Genomic DNA, 23,032 nt, shown 5'->3' on the forward strand with positions numbered 1-23,032 from the left:
ACGGTGGATGAAACTGGCCACATAGGCTGAGAGCAGGCCCGGGAAGTGCATGCTGGAATATTTTTCACATCAACGACAAGTATTTTATTTGAATTAATTTCCATCTAAACACATATTCAGGAAAGGTTACACCTTCCTATTTTCCCCATGCTTCCTAACATCCTTCCCAACATCCTTCCTAACATGCTTCCTACGCTTCCTATAACCCTTTCTATGCTGCCTATTATTGTCTAGCATTAGAATGCTAATGCTAATAACTATAATTGGAGAGTCGCTGTGTCCATTGGTGTTTGTCTCTCTGTGTGTTCTAGCGTGCCGTCTGGTGGATATTTGCGCTCTACTGAACGTACCTTTCTAGTTGGCTATAATTTTATGATGGCTCATTCCAAATGGGACTTGGTTAAACTTGGTTTAAGCAACCACAGAATTCTGCAAACAGGAAAGGCCTCCATTTTCATCTCCATTTGGTCTGATCTGTTCATTAAAAGGGATAACCGGAAGGCCCCAGTGAGACTTGAACTCACGACCCCTGGTTTACAAGACCAGTGCTCTAACCTCTGAGCTATGGAGCCACACCTGTAAAATGCTTGTCAGAGGAACTAAATAAAGAAGACACCTGCAGTGCCAACACTAACCAGACAGACGGGGGACAAAAATCATCTTCATCAAATGTCCTTTCCTGCCTTTGGTTACTTTAACATCTCAAATGAACCGAACCGGAGTACCAGACCACCTCTTCAACAAGGTCTTGGCCCAGTTGTTTTGGTGCTGCACCCGAGTGGGATTACCGTGTTCACACCTGCCTCAACGAACCGGGGTTAGATTCAACAGACCTAAACAAGACATGTGCGAAAGCGCCCTAAAACACTTTAGAATGATTTTAAAACATCATTGAAGTCAATCTATAAGGGATGGGAGGACCTCAGTCAAGGGGACGGTTGGGATGTAAACCGTCCATGAAATGTCCGACCAGACTGCTGTTGGCAACCGGGAGGGGAAGTTTGCATGGGTTGCGGGGAGGGGTCCTGTGTTCCGTTCCATGGGCTCTTTCGGTCTGACTTGTAAATTAAAGGGCACTGCCTGAAGTGAGGCTTAAACACAACCCGTGGCTTACAAAGACCAGTGCTCTAACCTCTATTAAGCCTCACCTATAGTGCGATTGTCGGAGGAATCAAGTAAAGAACACAACTGCAGAAGATAAAGAGCACCAACACTAACTAGACAGACACGTTGACACACACGGTCTTAACATAAAGCCTTTTAGTCCCAGAACCTACATTTCATGCTAATGTTTTGTTCCTTCAGACCATTGATGTCTGCGTTTCCATCACGATGTAAAGATCCGCCATGATTAGGCAAATCTGTCCGCTGACGTGTGGAAAAGGTCTCTAGACATTCCAGTGTCTCACTAGAACACGAAAGGACAATTCTCTCTGATCAGATCTTCACGACCACGGTTAAATGAACAGACCAGTGTTCCCTGCAGACTCTTCTGCGATATATCGGTCCTTGCATTGATCAGGAACGTGTATCGGACTGCTCAATGCACTGTCAACTCACAGAGTCCAGATGGCTTGTGTTTCCTAACGGAGCTTCATGTGGCAACTTACCACTGTAATGTGCCACAGTAGCTGCTACCAAGGAAAGACAGGAAGTATTTGTATGACTTAGGGATAGATATTTGTATGACTTAAAGATTACAATGTTTACTGTGTCCCAAGAGACACATTCAAACACAATTGGATGAATCAAAATGGGCAGAGAATGGATGTCCGATATTATCGGCCTACCGATATTATCGGCCGATATTGGCATCGGAAAATATCGGTATCGGTTTTCAAAACAAAAAAAAATTATTTACCCAGGCAAGCAAGTAAGAACAAATTATTATTTTATTTATTGTCAAAGTATGCATAATGTTGTGTTAATTACATGACAAGAGATATGTAATGTTAATTACCTGAAATTATTCAGTTTTTTGCGGGGGGAAACCCTGCATATATCGGTATCGGTTGATATCGGTATCGGAAATTAAGAGTTGGACAATATCGGTATATCGGTATCGGTAGAAAAGCCAATATCGAGAATATTTTTTGATTTGGGGTCAAATTCAATTGTGGATACAGAATTACAGCAGGAATGTCCATCTAGATTTGCAAAACAGTCTTCGTTTTCAAGTGTAAAACACTTTAGAATGTTTTCAAAACATCATAGAAGTCATTCCGTAAGGGATGGGAAGACTCGAGTCAAGGGGAAGGTTGGTATGTAAGACCTTCCATGAAAACGGTCAACTAGACGCATCCTAACAATTCCCCAACACAGTTTTGACATGTCATGACCTCACAGCGCCAACCGCAGACATCGCCATCTAAAAAATCTCATGACAGAGCGTAACTACAGCAGCATTCCCTGTTGGGTTGGTTATTACTCAACGTTGTAAAACATTAGATGTTTTTTCATGAACAACGATATTTGCTGTTGGTACCTGAGGTGCCAACACAGGATGGGTTGGGGGTGGAGGCCTGCTCCCTTCTGTACGTATTCTCTTCCATGGCTTCTTTCAGTCTGACCTGTTAATTAAAAGACATGACCTGAAGGCCCCAGTGAGACTTGAACTCACGACCCCTGGTTTACAAGACCAGTGCTCTAACCTCTGAGCTATGGAGCCTCACATATAAAATGTTTGTCAAAGGAATCAAATAAAGAACACACCCACCGAAGATAAACAGTGCCAACTCTTATCTAGACAGACCGGTTTCCACACACCGTATTAACATAGTGAAGGCTGGCAGTCCAATCCAAAATGGTGACACGCAGGTGAAACGATAATCCCTGCTCCAACCTTTTACCCATAAAAGCACGGATATTTAAAAGAAAACCACTCAACAAGATGGAATCCATTCATTGTGAGTTTTTTTAAGATTTTTTTTTACTACTGGGCAGTCCAGTAGGGAGAGACAGAGGAGAAATGGGAGACAGAGTGGGGGGAAGACATTCGGGAAATAACGACGGATTCGGGAATCGAATCCGGGTCGCGTGAATATTAAAGGCAACCTACTTGTGTTCAGCTTTTCTCTGATTGGCCACGCCCCCCCGCCCCCTTTTGCCGCGAACGCGGCAGCAGAGGTCCCTGCAAGGTCCCAAATTAAATGAATGAAGCGCGCAGCGAACGCGGCAGCAGAGTGTATAATGTTATTTCGCGGAGCATAATGTATAATGCTTCCATTCATTTTGGGGACGATGTTCAAATATCATACTTCTGCAGCAGAGTGTATAATGTTATTTCGCGGAGCATAATGTATAATGCTTCCATTCATTTTGGGGACGATGTTCAAATATCATACTTCTGAAGTATAAACAAACTATACTGCTGTGACGTTATTTCGCCCGTTGGAGGCTGCTGACTGATTAATAAGCTCTCTTTATTTCGCTTCCATTCATTTTGGGGACGATGTTCAAATATCATACTTCTGAAGTATAAACAAACTATACTGCTGTGACGTTATTTCGCCCGTTGGAGGCTGCTAACTGATTAATAATAAGCTCTCTTTATTTAGCTTCCATTCATTTTGGGGACGATGTTCAAATATCTGGCTTGCACGTTGGCACAAAAGCTTGCACGTTGGCGGCAGGGTCCATCGCGAATTAGTTAGTTATATTAGTATATTAGTATTAGTATATTAGTTAGTTATATGGCGGCGTTAAGTGATGCGGCGATGCGGCATTAACCAACAACATTAACCAACAACGAGGCACAACGAGGCTGCCGCGTCCTCTCGCGGCGCGGCGCGGATAAGGGCGTGTGCTAGGGCGGTCACGTGGCCAATCAGGGAAACGCTGAACAAAAAGCTGAACACAAGTAGGTTGCCTTTAATATTCACGCATCTGGGTCGCCCGTGTCGCGGCTGAGCACGCTATGTGGTTCGCCACTGGGGCGCCCCATTGTGAGTTTTCTAATGACATAGAAGATCTTGATGATCAAGTCCAGGAGGCAGGCTTTGAGAGAGTTCATGGCTGACCGGGGATGAAGATGAGAACAATCCTGGGTAAAAAAGACTCCCAATTTCAAAAGAAACATTGATGATGAGACAAAGAAAGCAGCTGAGGACAACCAGCTACTTTAAAGACCGACCAGTTTCTCAAAGAGATCCAGAAAAGGAGGGGAAAAAGCTCATCCCGACCGCGAAGAGCAAAAACACAAAAGCCAGACTGGTAGTGTATCTACCAGTAGCTGTATCTATGTGGACCTCTTTGGGTGGGATGTGTGCAAGGAGGGGTATGGTATGGTACCTTTCTTGCCCACCGTGACCCCTCATGTCTCACGCGTACGTCAGGTTGGCCTAGATTACCGGGTAGCCAGGCCCACCGAGTTTGATTGTGGCACTTGGAGGCTGTCTATGACAGATTGTTTGAACACAAAAACATATGAATGTGGATGTGCTTTGTATAGCAACGTAAAACTGTAACAGGCTAGCCGGTGCCAAAGGAAAGAAAGGAAGTATTTGTATGGCTTAGAGATAAATATCGCAATGTTTAATGTGTCCAAAAGACACGTTGAAACACAATTGGACAAAATCGACTATTTACTACTGTGGCAAAATTTTGGGGTCAAATTTGATTGTGGATACAGAATTATAGCGGAAATTCCTGTCTAGATTTGCAAACAGGAAAGGCCTCAATTTACAAGCATAAAACACGTTTTTAAAACGTCATTGATGTCATTCTGTAAGGGATGGGAAGACCGGAGTCGAGGGCAAGGTCGGGATGTTGACCTTCCATGAAATGTCCGACTAGGCTGCTGTTGTCACCTGAGGGGTGGGGTAGGCATGGGTTGGGGGTGCTCTGTAGGGGTGGAGGCCTGCTTCCTTCTGTACGTATTCTGTTCTGTGGATTCTTTTGTTCTGACCTGTGAATTAAAAGCTACAATCGGAAGGCCCCAGTGAGACTTGAACGAACTCACGACCCCTGGTTACAAGACCAGTGCTCTAACCTCTGAGCTATGGAGCCACACCTATCGAGTGTTTGTCAGAGGAATTAAGTAAAGAACACACCTGCAGAAGATAAAGAGTGCCAACACTAACTAGACAGACACGTTGACACACACAGTCTTAACATAAAGCCTTTTAGTCCCATAACCTACATTTCATGCTACTACTGATCCCCCTTGATCTCTTTACAGATAAATTTAACGCCACCCTTCGTAGCACGCTCGACATTGTCGCTCCCCTTAAGCCTAAAATTAAACGTGCTCCGCAAAAGCAAACTCCCTGGTTTACGGAGGAAACTCGCTCCTTTAAAAAGGCATGTCGCAAACTTGAACATAAATGGCGTTCGACCAAACTCAAAGTATTCCGCCTTGCCTGGAATGATAGTTTACGTAACTACAAAAAGGCACTCTAACTTGCCAAAACAACGAGAGAGAGAGAGAGAGAGAGAGAGAGAGAGAGAGAGAGAGAGAGAGAGAGAGAGAGAGAGAGAGAGAGAGAGAGAGAGAGAGAGAGAGAGAGAGAGAGAGACATTTGGCAAAGGACGCCGGGTCTGGGAGTCGAACGCAACGCTTTGCGACGCAACGCGATACATGGTGTGCTACTAGAGCGCCCCACAGTTGCAAAACGTACTCAGAAACAACAACTGCCCTAAACCATGCGTTCTCTACTAACAAATTCATTAAATTCTTTACCAAGAACATTTTTCTCATAAGAGATGAAATTGTTGGCTTACTCAACAATCAGAGTCCCTCGCAACCTCTGATGGGCTTTCCCCCTGACTTTGAATCCAGCCATATGCTATGCTGCCTTGAAAACATCTCACTTAGTGCCCTCTCTAAATTGGTTGGCGCGGCTAAACCCTCAACCTGTCTGTTTGACCCTCTTCCAGCAACTCTCATCAAAAAACTCCTCCCAACTCTAGGCCCTGCCCTACTCAATATCTTCAACACCTCCTTGTCTACTGGCGTGGTGCCCCTGGCCTTTAAATCAGCCGCCATTAAACCGCTACTTATAAAACCAAACCTCGACCCTCTAATCTTGAAAAATTACAGACCCATCTCCAATCTTCCGTTCCTATCCAAAATATTAGAACGGATTGTCGCAACGCAACTTACTGACCATCTATCGAACAATAATCTTAATGAATCTTTTCAATCTGGCTTTAGATTGTTTTGTTCCCTCAGCCCATTGTTGTCTGCGTTTCCATAACAGTGAAAAGATCCGCCAAGATTAGGCAAATCTGTCCCCTGACGTGTGGAAAAGGTCTCTAGACATTCCAGTGTCTCACTAAAACACAAAAGGACAATTTTATCTGATCAGATCTTTGTGATCACAGTTAAATGAACAGACCAATGTTCCGTCCCTGCAGACTCTTTTGCCATATTGGCAACTCATACAAGTCCAGATGATGATGTAGGTTGTTGATCTTGTTGCCTTGTAATAGGCAATAGCAATCTTAAATACTTGACCTGCAAACATTTCACCTGCTTATCTTATACAATCTTCTCGTAACTAAGACATTTGCTGGAAAGAATTATCGCTTTTGTGCATAGATCACTAGATTAATCAGCTTATAATACGCATGTGACATTTGCATTTCCTGGTTGAAAGCAGATGACATTAGTGAAATGGATGTTAAATGTCTTATTAAATACTCAGGGGGCTACAAACGTAGGACTGTTCTGACAGCACAATATTGATGTAACTAAAAGATTAGCTTGGGGGAAATGTTAACAAATAAAAAAAAAATAAACGGTTTGTGCTGCATATTATTTTATGAAAATACTGGTTGAAATGAAACGCTGCGACCATTCAAACTGTTCAGCACTGCAAGTACCCAAAGCTCCTGCACTTTGGAAATGTCCAGAGCAAGGACTGGGGACAAAATAATGTCCCATAACTTCTGTTTAGACCCTGGTCCCTGTGGTGTATATGCCAGTGGTGGAAGAAGTACACGGTTCCTTTACTTAAATAAAAATACCCAGTTAAATGAGTACTCTGGTAAAAGTAAAAGTCCTCCATTCAAATTCTACTTAAGTAGAAGTAGAGAAGTATTTGCTACAGATCTTTCACAGTTTATTGATTGTCATATTATGATTACTATGAGTGTGACCTGAGTCAAGGGGAAGGTTGGGATGTAAGACCTTCCATGACATGTCTGACTACACTGCTGTTGGCACCGGAGAGGGAACCTGAAGCACCAGATGGTTTGTTACACAGAGCAACCTGAGAAGTCGTCCTCTGGAAATGTGTGGAAAACGACGGGGGCACTTTCAACAAATACTTGGCAGGTGATTGGATGAACCATCTGTCTATCTATCACAGATAATCAGACCAACCAATCATATGACGTAGTAGGAGAGCACTGAAGATGAAGCTAGCTATATAGTTTCCATGGTAGACGATTCTTGCCATCTTTGTAAGGAATTCAAATACCAAAGAAATTAAAAGAAGGTGAGCAAACTTCATACCTAAATGTTCCTCGTAGGACGCTGATTGGTCTAAGCCACGCCTGTAGCTGCCAGTAGTTCCTCACAGGACGCTGATTGGTCTAAGCCAGTGGTTCTCAAACTACGGGCCGTGACCCAAAGTGGGGTCGTGGGTAGGTGACAGTGGGGTCGCGCATTGGCAAGTAAAAAAATATATATTAAAAAAATATACTTTTTTATTTTATGTTCTGGCAACATATTTTGGCTAAATATGCCTCGTTTTATAAATGTGTATTGATAACATAGTGCTTTAATAAAATGTTCTAATAAATATGCATGATCAAGTTCAACAACGTGTGCTTTTATTTTGATATTCCTTAATTCCACCTTGAGATTACGCGATACATTAAGTGTGGCTCTGTAGGGGTGGTGCATGTACAGATTAGGGAGAGGGGCTCTGTAGGCGTGGTGCATGAAGAGATTAGGGAGAGGGGCTCTGTAGGGGTGGTGCATGTACAGATTAGGGAGAGGGGCTCTGTAGGCGTGGTGCATGAAGAGATTAGGGAGAGGGGCTCTGTAGGGGTGGTGCATGTACAGATTGGGGAGAGGGGCTCTGTAAGGGTGGTGCATGAAGAGATTGGGGAGAGGGGCTCTGTAAGGGTGGAGGCATGCTCTGTGGCCTCATTCAGTCTGACCTGTGATTTAAAATGCATGACCTGAAGGCCCCAGTGAGACTTGAACTCACGACCCCTGGTTTACAAGACCAGTGCTCTAACCTCTGAGCTATGGAGCCACACCTGAAGATAATTTGTCAGAGGAATTGAATAAAGAACACCACACCCATGATCTGCAAGTACCTCTACATGTGATTGGAGCAGAGAAGCAGAATCTCTGATGCATTGTATTGCATTTTAGCCGTACTTAAGTATCTAAAGTAAAAATACATGACGTTTGTATTATTCCAGTGCTTCCATTGACCTCTAAAGGTTATGTTAAAGTGGTATGTGGTCCAGTTATGCTGCTCTGATTAAAGGTCATGTTAAAGTGGTATGTGGTCCAGTTATGCTGCTCTGATTACGTCCTCTTGAAGTTGACAGGCTTCAAATGTGAAAGTATATAATCTTGATACATTTCTGCCTTGTTTTCTATGAAAAATATTTTTCTTCATAGTAACTAGTAGCTGATAGTACTGTACAGGTAGCTCAAATTTGTACTTAAGTACAGTACTTGAGTAAAAATACTTACTTTCCATCTCTGATATTGAAACAATAAAATCAAAGTTCTACCAAGCAGCAGGGTCTTAGGCTGGATGTTGACTAATAATAATAATAACTTTATTTGTATAGCACTTTTCATACAGAAGTTGCAGTTCAAAGTGCTTCACAACAGTAAAAAATACAGGCATAAGCGAGCATGAAAAAGATAGAGAGGTAGCAAGGTAAGGTAAATCACAGTGTTTCACATTAGGATCTAGTATCCCAATAGGTTATCTGTTTACAGTTTCATTCAGTAATACAAATAACAAAAATAGTTTAAAATGATTCGGTTTTAAAATAGTCTAAAAATTATCAAATAGAACGGACATACAACAGGGTATTTAACATATAAGAGCAGTGCATCAGTAAGAAGTAAAAAGTGTAATAAAATTTCAATTTTGAATTACAACAGAGCAGTGCTCTTAAAATTACAGTGCATCATTATAGTAATATTCCACAATTATTACATTTGATAGTAATAATGGCACACAGTCATAAATTCATCAACATGCGCATTTGTTGATACATGCAGGACTTTGAGACAGACGTATGCCATGTTTGGCGCGGAGCATAGACACATGAATTTGATAGGAATTGTCATTTAAATGCCTGAGCAAAGAAATAGGTTTTAAGCTGTCTTTTGAAGATGTCTAGTGAGTTGGCTCCCCTGATGTTTTGGGGTAGTTTCAAGTTCAAGTTTCAAGTTTCTTTAATAGTTGTCATACAGAAGTACAGAATACTTTTATACAAAATGCTTCTTACTGTTGCGCTCCAGAGACTGTGCAAGACAAGATAAGTATGAAATAAAATAACATGGTAAAATTAGAAGTAAAAAAAATGAGGTCACAGTGTTCAGTTTAGACATATGTACAATGTTCGATGCAGAATAGACGTAGTTACCATACAATATACAATACTGTGCAGTGTACTAATATACAATACTATATAGTGCAAGGCAGAAATGGAGAAATGGGACGAGGTGCAATTTAGGTACAATTCACAGTAGGTGTACGAGTTGTAGTGCAAATCCTTTATCAATAAATATAAAGTGTAAGTGTGTTTGTGTGATCTAAAGTGTGGAGAGTGGGTGCTGCAGTGTGTTGTTTGTTTGAGTGAGTGTGTGCGTGTGGGTGTGTGTGCTGTGTGCATTTGATGGTTGTTGCATAGTGATTATTGTTCGTTTAGCAGCCTGATGGCCTGGGGATAGAAGCTTCTTCTGAGTCTTTCTGTGCTCGCCTTAAGACTCCGGTATCGCTTGGGTAGTTTGTTCCATAGTTTTGGGGCATAGTTGATAAAGGCTGCATTACCGATCCTCTTTTGACTGTTTCTGGGAGCCTCTAGTAGTCCAGCAGTTGATGACCGCAGTGTTCTTGCTGGCCTGTAATTTATTAGAGTGTTGGTGATGTAGCTAGGTCCCTGTCCATTTAGAGCTTTGTATGTAAGGAGAAGGACCTTAAAGTAAATTCTAAATGTTACAGGAAGCCAGTGTAAAGCAGCTAAGACTGGACTAATGTGCTCTCTCCTTTTGGTTCTAGTTAGCAGTCGGGCTGCAGAGTTTTGGATTAGCTGAAGCCTCTATGTGGTTTTCTTAGGGAGACCCGTGAAAAGTGCATTACAGTAGTCTAACCGACTACATATATGAATATAAGAATTAGCTTCTCAGCATCATTTTGATTAATAAATGGTCGTACTTTTGCTATATTTCTGAGATGGAAGAACGATGTTTTCGTCACTTTGTTAATATGAGAATTGAAGTTCAGTTCTGAATCTATGATAACCCCAAGACTAGTGACCTCAGATTTGATCCAAGGGGTTAGTCCTCCCAGGTTCTTTATTAACGTTTCTTTTTTTGTTTTGGGGCCGATAATTAGAATTTCAGTTTTGTTCTCGTTTAGTTTCAGGAAGTTCTTACTCATCCATTTATTTATTGCCAGTAAGCAGTCTGTAATGGAGTTATCGCTGTATCATTTGGTTCAGCAGATATCATCCGCATAGCTATGACACAGTTTGACAGCTATGATACCACCCGGACACAGTATCACCATCGGCGATACCAGTTCCACCCCGGCCCCAGTCAACCAAGGCGTCCCCCAAGGCTCTGTACTTGGCCCAATTCTGTTCACCATTTACATGCTCCCCCTCGGTCAGATCATCCGCCGCCATGGCCTCAGCTTCCACTCCTATGCTGACGACACACAACTCTACCTCTCCACCAAACCATCCACCCATCTCCCCCCACACTCCCTTATCAACTGTCTTCATGAAATAAAAACCTGGATGTCATCTAATCTTCTCAAACTCAACAACAATAAAACTGAGCTCATGGTTGTGAACTTGTGGCACCCAAGGCCCTGCTCCGGAAGGTTGGGGATCTCACCCTCAACATAGACGGCTGCTCCATCTGCCCATCCCCAAAGGTCCGCAACCTGGGCGCTATCCTGGACTCCACCCTTTCCTACCAAGCCCATGTCAGTTCCGTCACCAAATCCGCCTTCTTCCACCTCAGAAACATATCCAGACTCCGACCATCACTTTCCGACTCCACAGCTGAGACCCTCATCCATGCCTTTGTAACCTCCCGCCTGGACTACTGCAACGGGGTCCTGTCCGGGGTCCCAAGCAAAACCCTGGACAGGCTCCAGTATGTTCAAAATTCAGCTGCCAGGGTTCTAACCCGCACCAAACCCTGGCAGCACATCACCCCCACCCTCATCCACCTCCACTGGCTCCCCATCAAATCCCGCATCACCTACAAAACCCTCCTGCTCACCTACAAATCCCTTCACGCTCTGGCACCTCAGTACCTCATCGACCTCCTCCACCCCTACACTCAGTCACGGTCCCTGCGATCCACGGACACTGGTCAGCTCTTCATCCCCCGAACCAGACTGCGGACCTTCGGGACAGAGCTTTCAGTGTGGCAGCTCCCACCCTCTGGAACTCCCTCCCCGCAGAACTTCGCACCGCCCCCAACTCTGGACTCATTCAAAAAACTGCTCAAAACCCACCTCTTCAACTTGGCCTTTAACCCCTAATCTCTCACTTTATATATATATGTTGTGTCTGTCCACTGTCAGTTACTTTGTTATTCCCCCCCCCCCTATGTAAAGCGACCTTGGGTCCCTTGAAAGGCGCTATATAAAATGAAGTTATTATTATTATTATAGCTATGGAAACCTACATTACTGTATGTTCTCTGATGATATCACCCAGCGGTAACATGTAAAGGGAGAAGAGTAAAGGACCTAAGCAACTCCATAGTTGAATTCCCTCCCTCTGATGTATGTTTTAAACCAGCTTAGCACATGTTCTGAGAAACCGACAAGGTTTTCAAGACGATCGATTAGAATATCGTGGTCAATTGTATCAAATGCTGCACTGAGATCTAACAGGATGATTGATTGATTGATTGATTGATTGATTGATTGAAAACTTTATTAACAGATTGCAGAATGGGTACAATACAGTACAGCTCAATACACACAATTGTTAAGGGGATGCAGACCAGAGAAAGACTTTCGTCTTGTTTACATCAGGGTCCCCCATTTTCAATTCATCAGGACATATATGACATACATGACATACAGATAGACAGTACTGCTACATCTATACATTTATGACATACCAGATTTGCAAATACAGTACTGTTTGTGATACCAAAAGAGTCCAGAAAAGAGTATATATTTGACGTAAAAACTGTACATTGGGGGAGGTTGGGTAGGTGGGGGGGGGGGGCTGTACATTGGAGGTGGTTCGGTGGGTGGGGGGGGGGGTGGGGGGGAACACTGTACAACTGTACAAGCAAAACTGTACATTGGAATATGTGTGTCAGATGTATACGGTAAGAATAAATATATACACGGTATGATACATTTCCATACTTGAAAACAAACAAACAACAATCTATGCAAGCACAGCGCCACCTGCAGGGGTGCAGTCGTGCACACACGCGGTTACACGGCGTGTTATTAGTAGGTCACTCAGGGCAGAAGTGCGCGCAATGATAAGTACCCGGCCGTTGTAGAAAGCTACCCGGCCGGCACTTCTCACCTAGACTTTGCATAATAATAGGATAGGATGGAGATCTTATTCTCATCAGAGTTTAGCCTGAGGTCACTGATTATTTTGGTGAGGGCAGTTTCAGTGCTATGGTATTTTCTGAATCCCGATTGAAATTCTTCTAAGATGTTGTTTTCTTCAAGAAAGGAATTAATTTGAACTGAAACTATCTTTTCAAGTACTTTACTAATGAATGGTAGGTTGGATATTGGACGATAATTTGCCATTACATTACTATCCAAGTTAGGTTTTTTTAGTAATGGCTTTACAACTGCTGTTTTAAAGGCATCTGGGAAAATACCAGTTCTAAGGGAAGTGTTTATGATATCTAGCACAGGGCTTGAGATACTATTAAACACCCGTTTGAAGAAAGCTGTAGGTATTGATTGATTGATTGATTGATTGAAAAGTTTATTAACAGATTGCAGAATGGGTACAGTACAGTACAGCTCAATACATACAATTGTTAAGGGGATGCAGACCAGAGAAATGAATGAATGAATGAAAACTTTATTTAACAGATTGCAGAATGGGTACAATACAGTACGGCTCAATACATACAATTGTTAAGGGGATGCAGACCTGAGAAAGACGTTTGTCTTGTTTCCATCAGGGTCCCCCATTTTCATTTCATATAGAAAGACTTTCGTCTTGTTTACATCAGGGTCCCCCATTTTCAATTCATCATAACATATATGACATACAGATAGACAGTACTGCTACATCTATACATTTATGACATATCAGATTTGCAAATACAGTACTGTTTGTGATACAAAAGTGTCCAGAAAAAGAGTGTATATATACATTTGGCGTAGAAACTGTACATTGGAGGAGGTTGGGTGGGTGGGGTGGGTGGGTGAGGGCTGTACATTGGTGGTTGGGTGGGTGGGGTTGGGTGGGGTGGGTGGGTGAGGGCTGTACATTGGAGGTGGGGGGGGGGGGGGGGGGGTTGGGTAGGACACACACACACATTTTACACTGTACATTGGAATACTGACAAAGCCTTACTTGGTCATTTACTGTACAACTAGGTTAGGACATTTGTAGGGGCCAGTTTCGAATTGCAGTCTCACGTAGGTGTTTTTTGAGAGTGTTTTTGAAAGTGGGTAGTGATTCACATTCCTTTACAGCTGTGGGTAGAGCGTTCCACATTGATGTGGCATAATTGCGAAACGTGTTTAGTCCCTTGTTTGAGCCGAATCTGGGTTTTACATGATTTGTGGAGCTCCCTCTGGTGTTGTGATCGTGGTATTCACTGACCTTTGGGAAGTATTTTGACATGTACATGGGTACCTTGGTCGCGTAGTGTATCTTGTAGACCAGGCCCATTGCAAGTTGCTGTACTCTGTCGTCTACTCTAAGCCATCCTAGGTTGTCAAAGTGGGCAGGGGTGAGGTGGGTTCTAGGAGTCAGGTCAAGCAGTAGTCTGACTAGCTTGTTTTGAGATGTTTGTAATTTGTTTTTTAGTGCCTTTGAGGTGCTTTGGTACCATGAGGTGCAAGCATAGTCGTAGTACCCTTGAATGAGTGCTCCTGCTAGAGTCTTCAGGGTATTCTTGTTTACCAGAGAGGAGATCCGGTACAAGAATCGCGTTCGTTGGTTGACTTTTTTTATTACATTGGATGCCATTTTGTCACAGGAAAGATTAGCCTCTAGGATGGAACCCAGGTAGGTAATTTCATCTTTCCTTGTGACAATATTGTCACCCACTGTAACCGAGAAGCCGTCGGTCTTGCTGAGTTTGTTATTTGAACCGAAGAGAATGGACTCTGTTTTGCCCATGTGTAATGATAGTTTGTTGTCAGCGAGCCATATGCAGATTTTGCCTAGTTCCGAGCTGAGGGCTTTTTCAACCTGTAACTTGTTCTTGTCAGAGACCAGCAGGGCTGAGTCGTCCGCAAACAGGATCAAGTTGCAGTCACAAGCTGACGACAAGCTGACGAGGTATAGGGTCAATGTCTGAGGTGGAGGAGTTACATTCTGCAACAGTTTTGGAGAGTACATCTAATGTGATGCATGTGAATCTTCTCATGGTTACATTGCGCAGTTTGCTGTAATCAGCTTTATTTCCATCATGAGTAATGCTGGCCCTGATCAAGGTTATTTAGTTGTTAAAGAATAGTGCAAGTTCTTCACACTTAACCGTTGATGACTGAGGAGGTGTAGGGGCAGTGTTTAGTAGTAGATTAATAGTGGAAAAAAGGATTCTGGAGTTTCCAGCGTTTTCTGTAATGAGTCTGACTAATGATTTTAGAGAAGTAGTCTTTCCTTGCTAAGCGGATGGTTTTGTTATAAGCAGTTAAAGCATTTTTGTATATATCACAGCCAGGCCCGGACTGGCCATCGGGAGCACCGGGAGTTTTCCCGGTGGCCTGGCCTGCACAGATTAAAAAATATATATATATATATAAAAAAAAGAAAAAAAACACTTTTTTTAATTATTATTATTATTATTTTTTTTTGCCAGGCGATTGTTTCTAGTTGTGGCGGCGGCGCGGCGCGATAGTTAGATAACCTAGATGGGTGGGGAACAACCAGGATTTCACTGTCTGCCACAGAGTTGGAGAACTATCTGACTCTCTCTCACGGGCCGGCGGATCACACACACAATGGAGCCGTGCTGCCGCTTGTGATTGGTGGAGGCGGGACCAGGCGATACAACTGATTGACAGCAGAGGCGGCGAATAGAATGGCAGATGGCACTCAGATGCAGAATAACAGCCAGGCAATGAGCCAGGTAGTGAGGGACTCGGGAGAGATACAGTAGAGCGAAAGTCAATTAACGTTGATGTCAAGATGGACAGTGGAAGAAAGAGAAAGGGTGGAGGAGAGAGGGATAAAACAAAGAAAAAGAAAGGCCCTTACAGGAGAGAGTGGTTAACTGTATTATAATAGTAAATAGAAAAATATGTTGTGCTCTTGCTTTTTTCTTTTTGAAGGTGGAGAGAGTAGCATTGCTAGTGCCACAACAGTTTTATTTGAGGTCCATAACAGTACATTGTACTAAGCAATTGTTGGCTCACTAGTTTGTGATTCACATGCACTAAAATTCACCAGAATGCAGGAAATGAAGTCTTTGTAACAAAACATTTCCTGGTGGGGGACCCCCAGACCCCCCGCTTAAAAAGTGGCCTGACTGGGGCTATATTTCGCGCTATATCTCCCGGTATGAATTATTTCCCCAGTCCGGCCCTGATCACAGCAGATGGTGGTTTTAGTTTTTCTCCATTTTCGCTCCACTGCACGACATTTCCTTTTTTCTTTGTTGACCGCATTATAGTTCAACCAGGGCGAGGCTCTGGTTTTCTTCTTTTTCGTTTTTAGTGGGGCGACTGGGGAGATTTTCTACCATTTAATTTAAAGAGCTGTCATGATTGTGTGGTTCATGTAGTCTGATAAGATTAATGAACTTTGATTCAGTTTTGTCGTTTAGGAGCCTCTTTTGAACTGTTATTTCTTTTTTTGTTTTAGAAAGGGTATACAGTGATGGTCGGAGAGAGGTAATTCAGTTATTGAGAATTTTTTTATGCTTAGCCCAGTTGTTGTTATGACTAATTTCCAAGCCTGTGAGTTGCATTTGTTATATGCTGTGTTAGATCAAAGCTATCCAGCAGATTTCTGAGCTCTATAGTTTTGGAGTCTGTTTTCTTATTAAAATGGATGTTCAAGTCTCCATTTAGGATCACCTTATTGTATCCGGTAACTAGCCTACCGATATTATCGGCCGATATTGGCATTAAAATGTGATATCGGAAATTATCGGTATCGGTAAAATAAATTAAAATAATAATAATAATATATATATTTTTTTACATTTATTTAACCTTTATTTACCCAGGCAAGCAAGTAAGAACACATTCAGATTTTTTTATTGTCAAAAGTATGCATAATGTTGTGTTAATTCCACGACAAGAGATATGTAATGTTAATTACCTGAAATTATTCCGTTTTTTTGGGGGGGGGGGAAACCCTGCATATATCGGTATCGGTTGATATCGGTATCGGAAGAGTTGGACAATATCGGTATATCGGTATCTGTAAAAAAGCCAATATCGAGCATCCCTACCGGTAACACATAGTGAAATCAGTTCAGAGAGTTCCTGTATAAATATTGGTGAGTGTCTAGGCGGGCGGTATATTGTGACGATAATGGTTGATTCTGTTTTGAGTTCAATGGCAAGATACGTATTCCATCGACATGAACTCACCTAGTTCTGTGATTCTAAACAAGAGCTTTGAGGAGAAAATTGCTGCAACCCCCCCTCCTCTTCTGTTTTTTCTCTGTATTTGATGAGAACTATAGTCTGGTGGGCAAGCCTCTATCATTATTGATGTAGCTGTGTCATTATTGAGCCATGTCTCCACTAAGCAGATGCAGTCTAAGTTATTTTCTTTAATCAGATCATTTACAATTTTTTTTTTATTGTTCAGTGATCTGACATTTAGGAGGGCTAATTTTATTTGTTGGACTTCTTGAGAGGAGATCTGCTTTGGTTTGACCTTGATAGCCTTGAGGTTAATAGCAGGTGTACGCATTGATTGTGCATGGCTTTTACCATGCCATTGGCTGGTTAAGATTACCGGTATGTTTTGAGAGATGGCATGGTGCTTGTGCTATACTATACTGTACTCTAGTGTATGATGGGTTGATTTGATTAGCTCTTTCGGGGACATTTGATCAGACGAGATGGCCTTGTGTGATATGGGGGGCAGGACGCCTTGTGCTGCTGCTGCACCTCGTGGTGAGAGTGTGTCCTTCGTGATTATCTCTCGTGCTGGTATGAGTTTGATGTCCTTGGAGGTCACTAAGGCATGACGCATGTTTGCGGCAAGAAGCTTCGATCCTAAGCGATTTGGGAAGAAGCCATTTCTTTGAAAGCGTTCTGGATTATTCCAGAAAACATTGAAATTGTCAATGAATTTCAGTCTGTGTATAAGACAGGCAGACTCTAACCATGAATTAAAATTTAGGAGTCGACTAAAGGCTTCTTGTCCTCTTTGAAATCCTCTTTCAATGTCTCTGTGCCCGTTTTCCTTTGCAGGATGTCAAACGATCCAGAGTGAATGAAATTTTTTGTTATGCCAGGTCTGATGAAGTATTTTGGACAGCTCTTTCACAGATGTGTTGTCGAGACATAGATTTTCTGTGTTTGCCATTTCCACATACCTTGTTGTGGAATCTCCAATCAATATGCAGTCTGTTTGCTTTGGGTGTTGATATGTGTGGTTCCGAGAGTAGGTTGAAACTATTTCCTGGCGGTGCTGGGGGTGAGGTAATAGTCGTGTTCCTGGTTAGTTTATTTCTCTTTTTAGCCTTGACGGTGGTCCACTGCTTTGGTTTAGCTCCTAGCTTGTGCCAAGGACTCTCTTTTGGGTGGTGATGTTCTGTAGTTACTAGCCTAGGCCAGGGGTCGTTCTCAGTCATGGTATCGGTGGCTATATTTGTAGTAGCTTCAAAAATAGAGTCAAGGAGTCGCTCATCCTGTTGAATTTGGTACAGGGTAGAAACCCGAGCCTCCAGCTCTACAATCCTCATACCCATCCTCAGGCAACTAGTACATTCTGTGGGAGAGCCGAGTCCCGGCATCTTCCCTTATTTCCTGTCTCTTCAGGTTAGGCTAAACTGAAGCTAAGCTAGGTACTTAGCTGGTGATGGTGGGCCTTGTTGTCTTTCAGCTGGGGTCTTTATGAAATATTCTCGCCTTTCATGAATATCCTCGCCTTCAGTGCTCGACATAGTCCTTTGTGTTTAGCTGAAAAGACGGAGACTTCTTCATCTCGCTGGTCCTCCCACGGAGAGATCTTGCTACACGTCCTTTCGACTGAATAAATAAATTCACAGTTCTGGAGAAGTACCATAGGAACTGGGAGTTAACGTACAGAGTATTTAGAGTTGAAAGCCTAAGGGCTATAATAAATCATTACAGTAGCGATAGGCAGAAAAACACAGAGCGACAGTAAGAAAGCAGCTTGCATAGCAGAAGCAGGAAGTGTTGTATAATGACCAGAATCGATTTTACGATTGCAGTAGTTTATGTTGAGTTTCCATCACAGGGATAATAACCCAAATCTAAATGACAATAACCACTGCTGACCTGTTTCTGTTTGATGTACGGGATCCTTGGGTTAAGACTCTGCATGTACTTTTCAACAATGAAAACAATATGCAATCAACGTGAGCGCAGCGTCAACCACTACACCATCTGATGTATATATTTACCTCTATGACCTTGATGCTGTATCAGAGCAATGAGTTGATCACATGTGTTTTATTCTACTGTCTTGTAGGAGGCTCTATGTCCAGGCGGGGGCGCTCTCTTCAGGGCTCTCAGTCTCAGTTACTCCTCGACTTATCACTACGCACACACAGTCAGCGTAAGTACTGTACGCACATCAATACACACACACACACATATCTTAAAGGAACATGCCAAATTTTTGGGAAATTAGCTTATTTGCCATCTACCCTGGAGTTAGACAAGCAGATACATACCATTTTCTTCTCTGTGCATGCATTAGGCTTAGGGAACAGCCGCCCCGTTAGCCTAGCTTAGCGTCATTCACTGGAAGTAGGTGTGCTAGTGTAGCCTAGTTCCCAACAGTCTTTAATACACACTTTAAAATATATTCCTTGAAATGTAGTGGAGTAAAAGTATAAAGTTCCCTAAAATTTAAATACACACATAAAGTACAAGTAGCTCAAAAATATACTTAGGTACAGAGTACTCTAGTAAAAAATACATAGTTACTTTCCACCACTGTGTACAGCATTGGTGGCGACTTTTTATGTTTGAGAGGCACACCTCAATTTCTCTAAAATTAACGTAATAAGTACAAATGAATAGTTCTTCAACAACGTGGCATTGCAGCGGTTGACTGGTTTGTCGGTCACAAAAATGCTACATCCTCAGGAACTGGAACCGCTTGAGTTTGAAATCTTGAGACGCTTTTCACCCGACCTGCTAGTTAGTGTTGGACAAAAGGTTGCACCAGTAACAAAGTACATACGTGGGGAGCTCCAGTAGCTCACCGCGTATCTCGGCGCCATTTCGGCGTCGGGGACAACCGTGCGCGTCACGGATCTGGGGTACACGAGTTCGACTCCCGGACTCGCCGTATTTTCTCAGAGTGTCTTCCCCTGATCTATATCCCATTCAACCTGTTCAATTCAAGTACATACGTTGAAACACAGACTATGGCTTTAGGCCAGTGTTTCTCAACTGGTGGGTCGCGACCCAAAAGTGGGTCGCGGGGCCATTTTGAGTGGGTTGTGGATGTGTGTGTAAAAAAAAAGTAAAAAGAAAAAAAAAGATTTACATTTTTTTTTCATCATTGTCCTCACGACTTCAAACCACTTGGAAGTTGAGACCGCAACCTCACAAGTTCCATTTGAAGGCAGTGTTGAACCGGAAATGTTTTTGTTGGCAAGGTTTCAGCGAAAATGCATAAATTAAACTCGATTATCCTGCACAAGTTGTGACAGTGTTAGGGATTAGCCTATCCCTGGTCGTGAGTTCTTAATTGATTTAGTTGTGGACCAGTCGGCCGAAAGACGAAGCGGAGACAGAGTATTTCTCAAACGGAGCTTTTATTCATTAGAGAAGAAGACAGTCAGTCACCCCGCGCGGGCACATCACCAGTAGACAAAAGAGGCAGAATGTCCATATTACATGTCACTTTATACACTCCTGAGAAAGGGGAGGGGGGTGTGTGTGTATGTCTCTGTGTGTGTATGTATGGGTGTTTGTGTGGTGTGTGCTTGTGTGTGTGTGTGTGTGTGTGTGCTGAAAGGGAGGGACATGATTTTGCATGTATAACTGAAAAACCTATCAATTATCTTTGAGTGCTCTGATGTGCCAGAGAGAGAGAGTGCCAAGGGAACTAGGATTTTGCATGTTCTGCTACATGATTTTGCATGTGTGTGCACGGGGCCCTGTGTAGAAGGAACCTCTAGCCAGAGGTCATCAGGTCACGCCACATGCAGGGGGAGAGAGACACAGAGAGCAGTGTGCAGCCTAAGCACAGATATCAGATATTACCAGGCATCATCAATGAACTAAATCTATCAACAGTTTGTAAACGTATATTTCGATATAGTCATGCTGTTGTTAAACTAAATCTTCATTAACTTCAATTCATCAAGTATTTCTACAGTTTTTTTGGATTGTATGTTTCTCCATGGAGACAAGTCTTCATGAATCCAAGGCATCACGGGGAGTGTAATTGATAAAGTGCTCCTTTAAATAGCCAACATCGGCACCGGTCAAAGAACAAAACATCACAACTCGACCACTGGGGTAATAACGTTTTCTCAGACTTTTTTTACTTAATTTATTCAACTTGGTCGCCCGTTCACTTTCCATTTTTTTGGGTTAAATACTTGACATCACTTGAACCCAGCAAAGGTTACCCACTGCTGCACTTCAATCATCGTCAGATCCCCCCCTCCCTGATTGGGGGGCAACAGTGGCTCAGGAGGTAGAGCAGTCGTCTGGCAATCCAGAGGTTCCCGGTTTGATTCCCGCTCCTCCTGAAGTGTCCTTGAGCAAGACACTTAACCCCCAATTGCTTCTGATGTGCTGTCGGTGTGTGAATGTGTGAGTGAATAGGTAAAATGTGATTAATAAATTGCAAAGTGCTTTGGATAAAAGCGCTATATAAATACACCATTTTATTCCCTACAGACATGGCAACAGTAGTGTAAATAAATGTTCCACATTTACTTGTTTAAAGCACATATTTACTTAAAACTAGTTTTTACAGTATTTCTTATTTTAAGAGATAAAATTTTTTCTTCAGTGTGGAGTTCTCTCTCCTGACTGGATAAAGTGAGTACAAGATACCAGAAAATATATCCGTTTACTGCAGAGCAGGAGGGACTGGGAGACCCGTGTTACTGACCAGACACTATATCAGACGGCTGTCGGAATGTAGAGCTATTATTTTAACATGTAGCCGACTTATTTTAACAACAAAAACACTACTTACAGCACCTTTAAAATATGTGAACACACACACAAACACACCATGCACATTCACTATACGCAAGACAATACATTATTTTTAATTTATTTGATTTTACCTCATTTTATCTTAGTACTACTACTTAGTTACCATTCTTGTATTCATTGATGTTTCTTAATTGTGCACTGTTGAGTCTGAGCTCCAAACACAAGAATGTCATTACCTGCAATGCCCCTGTATTGTTGTGTATTTGACAAATAAAGAACTTGAAGAGTATCCAAGGTGGTGTGTTTTCGTTGCAGTGAGCGGCGTGGAGTGCGTGCACCTGTGTGAGACGGTGAGTCAAGCCAAGCAGTATTCCTACCACCTGAGACCCCAGAGCGCCGGGCAGGGGACCAGAGGCAGAGGGAAGCACTGAGGCCCCCACGTGCACACCTACACACACACACACGTGCACGCCTACACTTCATATACTCTGATGTCCCCCGGCTGGCTGCCGACTGTTGCCTCCATACGAGTATTGGATACATTGTTCAGCACCGGAGTCGAGTGCCAATTTCTCCTGAAATAAGCCATATGACATCAGTCATGACCTCACTGGGCTGGGTTAAGGCTACAGGAATAGTGTGTGTTTAAAAGATAACCTTTCATCCATTGTAGGAGGAACACACACACGCACTCGGAGAAACACTCCAGCCCCGCCCCACACACTTAGATAACCTTTCTTGCCGTTCGTGGAGAATGAGGCAGTCTATCAACAACAGGTCATACAGCGAGCCCACCTGCTGCCACACACACACACACACACACACCGACTCTCTACAGACCAGCCCGCTCCTTCAGTGCCTTCATTCTCAATTGGAAGATGTTACATTTCTGAAGCATGCCGTTTTTATACATAGTTACTACTTGCATTCCCTTTTGCACAGACGTGTCTTCATTTGTTATTGTGTAATAATTGTGAATATACAGGTGCATCTCGATAAATTTGAATATTGAGGAAATATATTGGTTGCCTCCACGCCACGCCGCATTGATTCGTGCAAAAGGAGCCCAGACCAAGTATTGCATGCATATATTTTTCAGTAGGCCGACATTTCTGTAATATATATATATATATCTCTTTATTGGTCTTATGTAATATCCAAATTTTCTCATACAGAATTTTGGGTTTTCATTAGCTGTAAGCCATAATCATCTAAATTGAAAGAAATAAAGGCTTGAAATATTTCACTCTGTGTGTAATGAATCTATATGATTTTCACTTTTTTCCTCGATATTCTAATTTATTGAGATGCACCTGTATACCTCAGTTGTTTAGATTTGATAAAGA

The 23,032-nt window shown here is 42.6% G+C and overlaps 1 protein-coding gene across 1 annotated transcript in view; it reads left to right on the plus strand.

The window, feature by feature from the left end:
* The window catches only part of invs (inversin), an 81,842-nt gene extending 58,813 nt beyond the window's left edge, over positions 1-23,029 (plus strand). Inside the window, exons 12-13 of the mRNA XM_084336988.1 lie at positions 19,024-19,110; positions 22,002-23,029. Of these exons, the coding sequence (XP_084193114.1) occupies positions 19,024-19,110; positions 22,002-22,117 (203 nt within the window). The 3' untranslated portion in view covers positions 22,118-23,029. The remainder of the gene's footprint in view (positions 1-19,023; positions 19,111-22,001) is intronic.
* The last annotated feature ends 3 nt before the right edge of the window (positions 23,030-23,032 follow it).

Source organism: Notolepis coatsorum (assembly GCF_963971535.1).
Source record: "Notolepis coatsorum genome assembly, chromosome: 19".
NCBI classification, from domain to species: Eukaryota; Metazoa; Chordata; class Actinopteri; order Aulopiformes; family Paralepididae; genus Notolepis; species Notolepis coatsorum.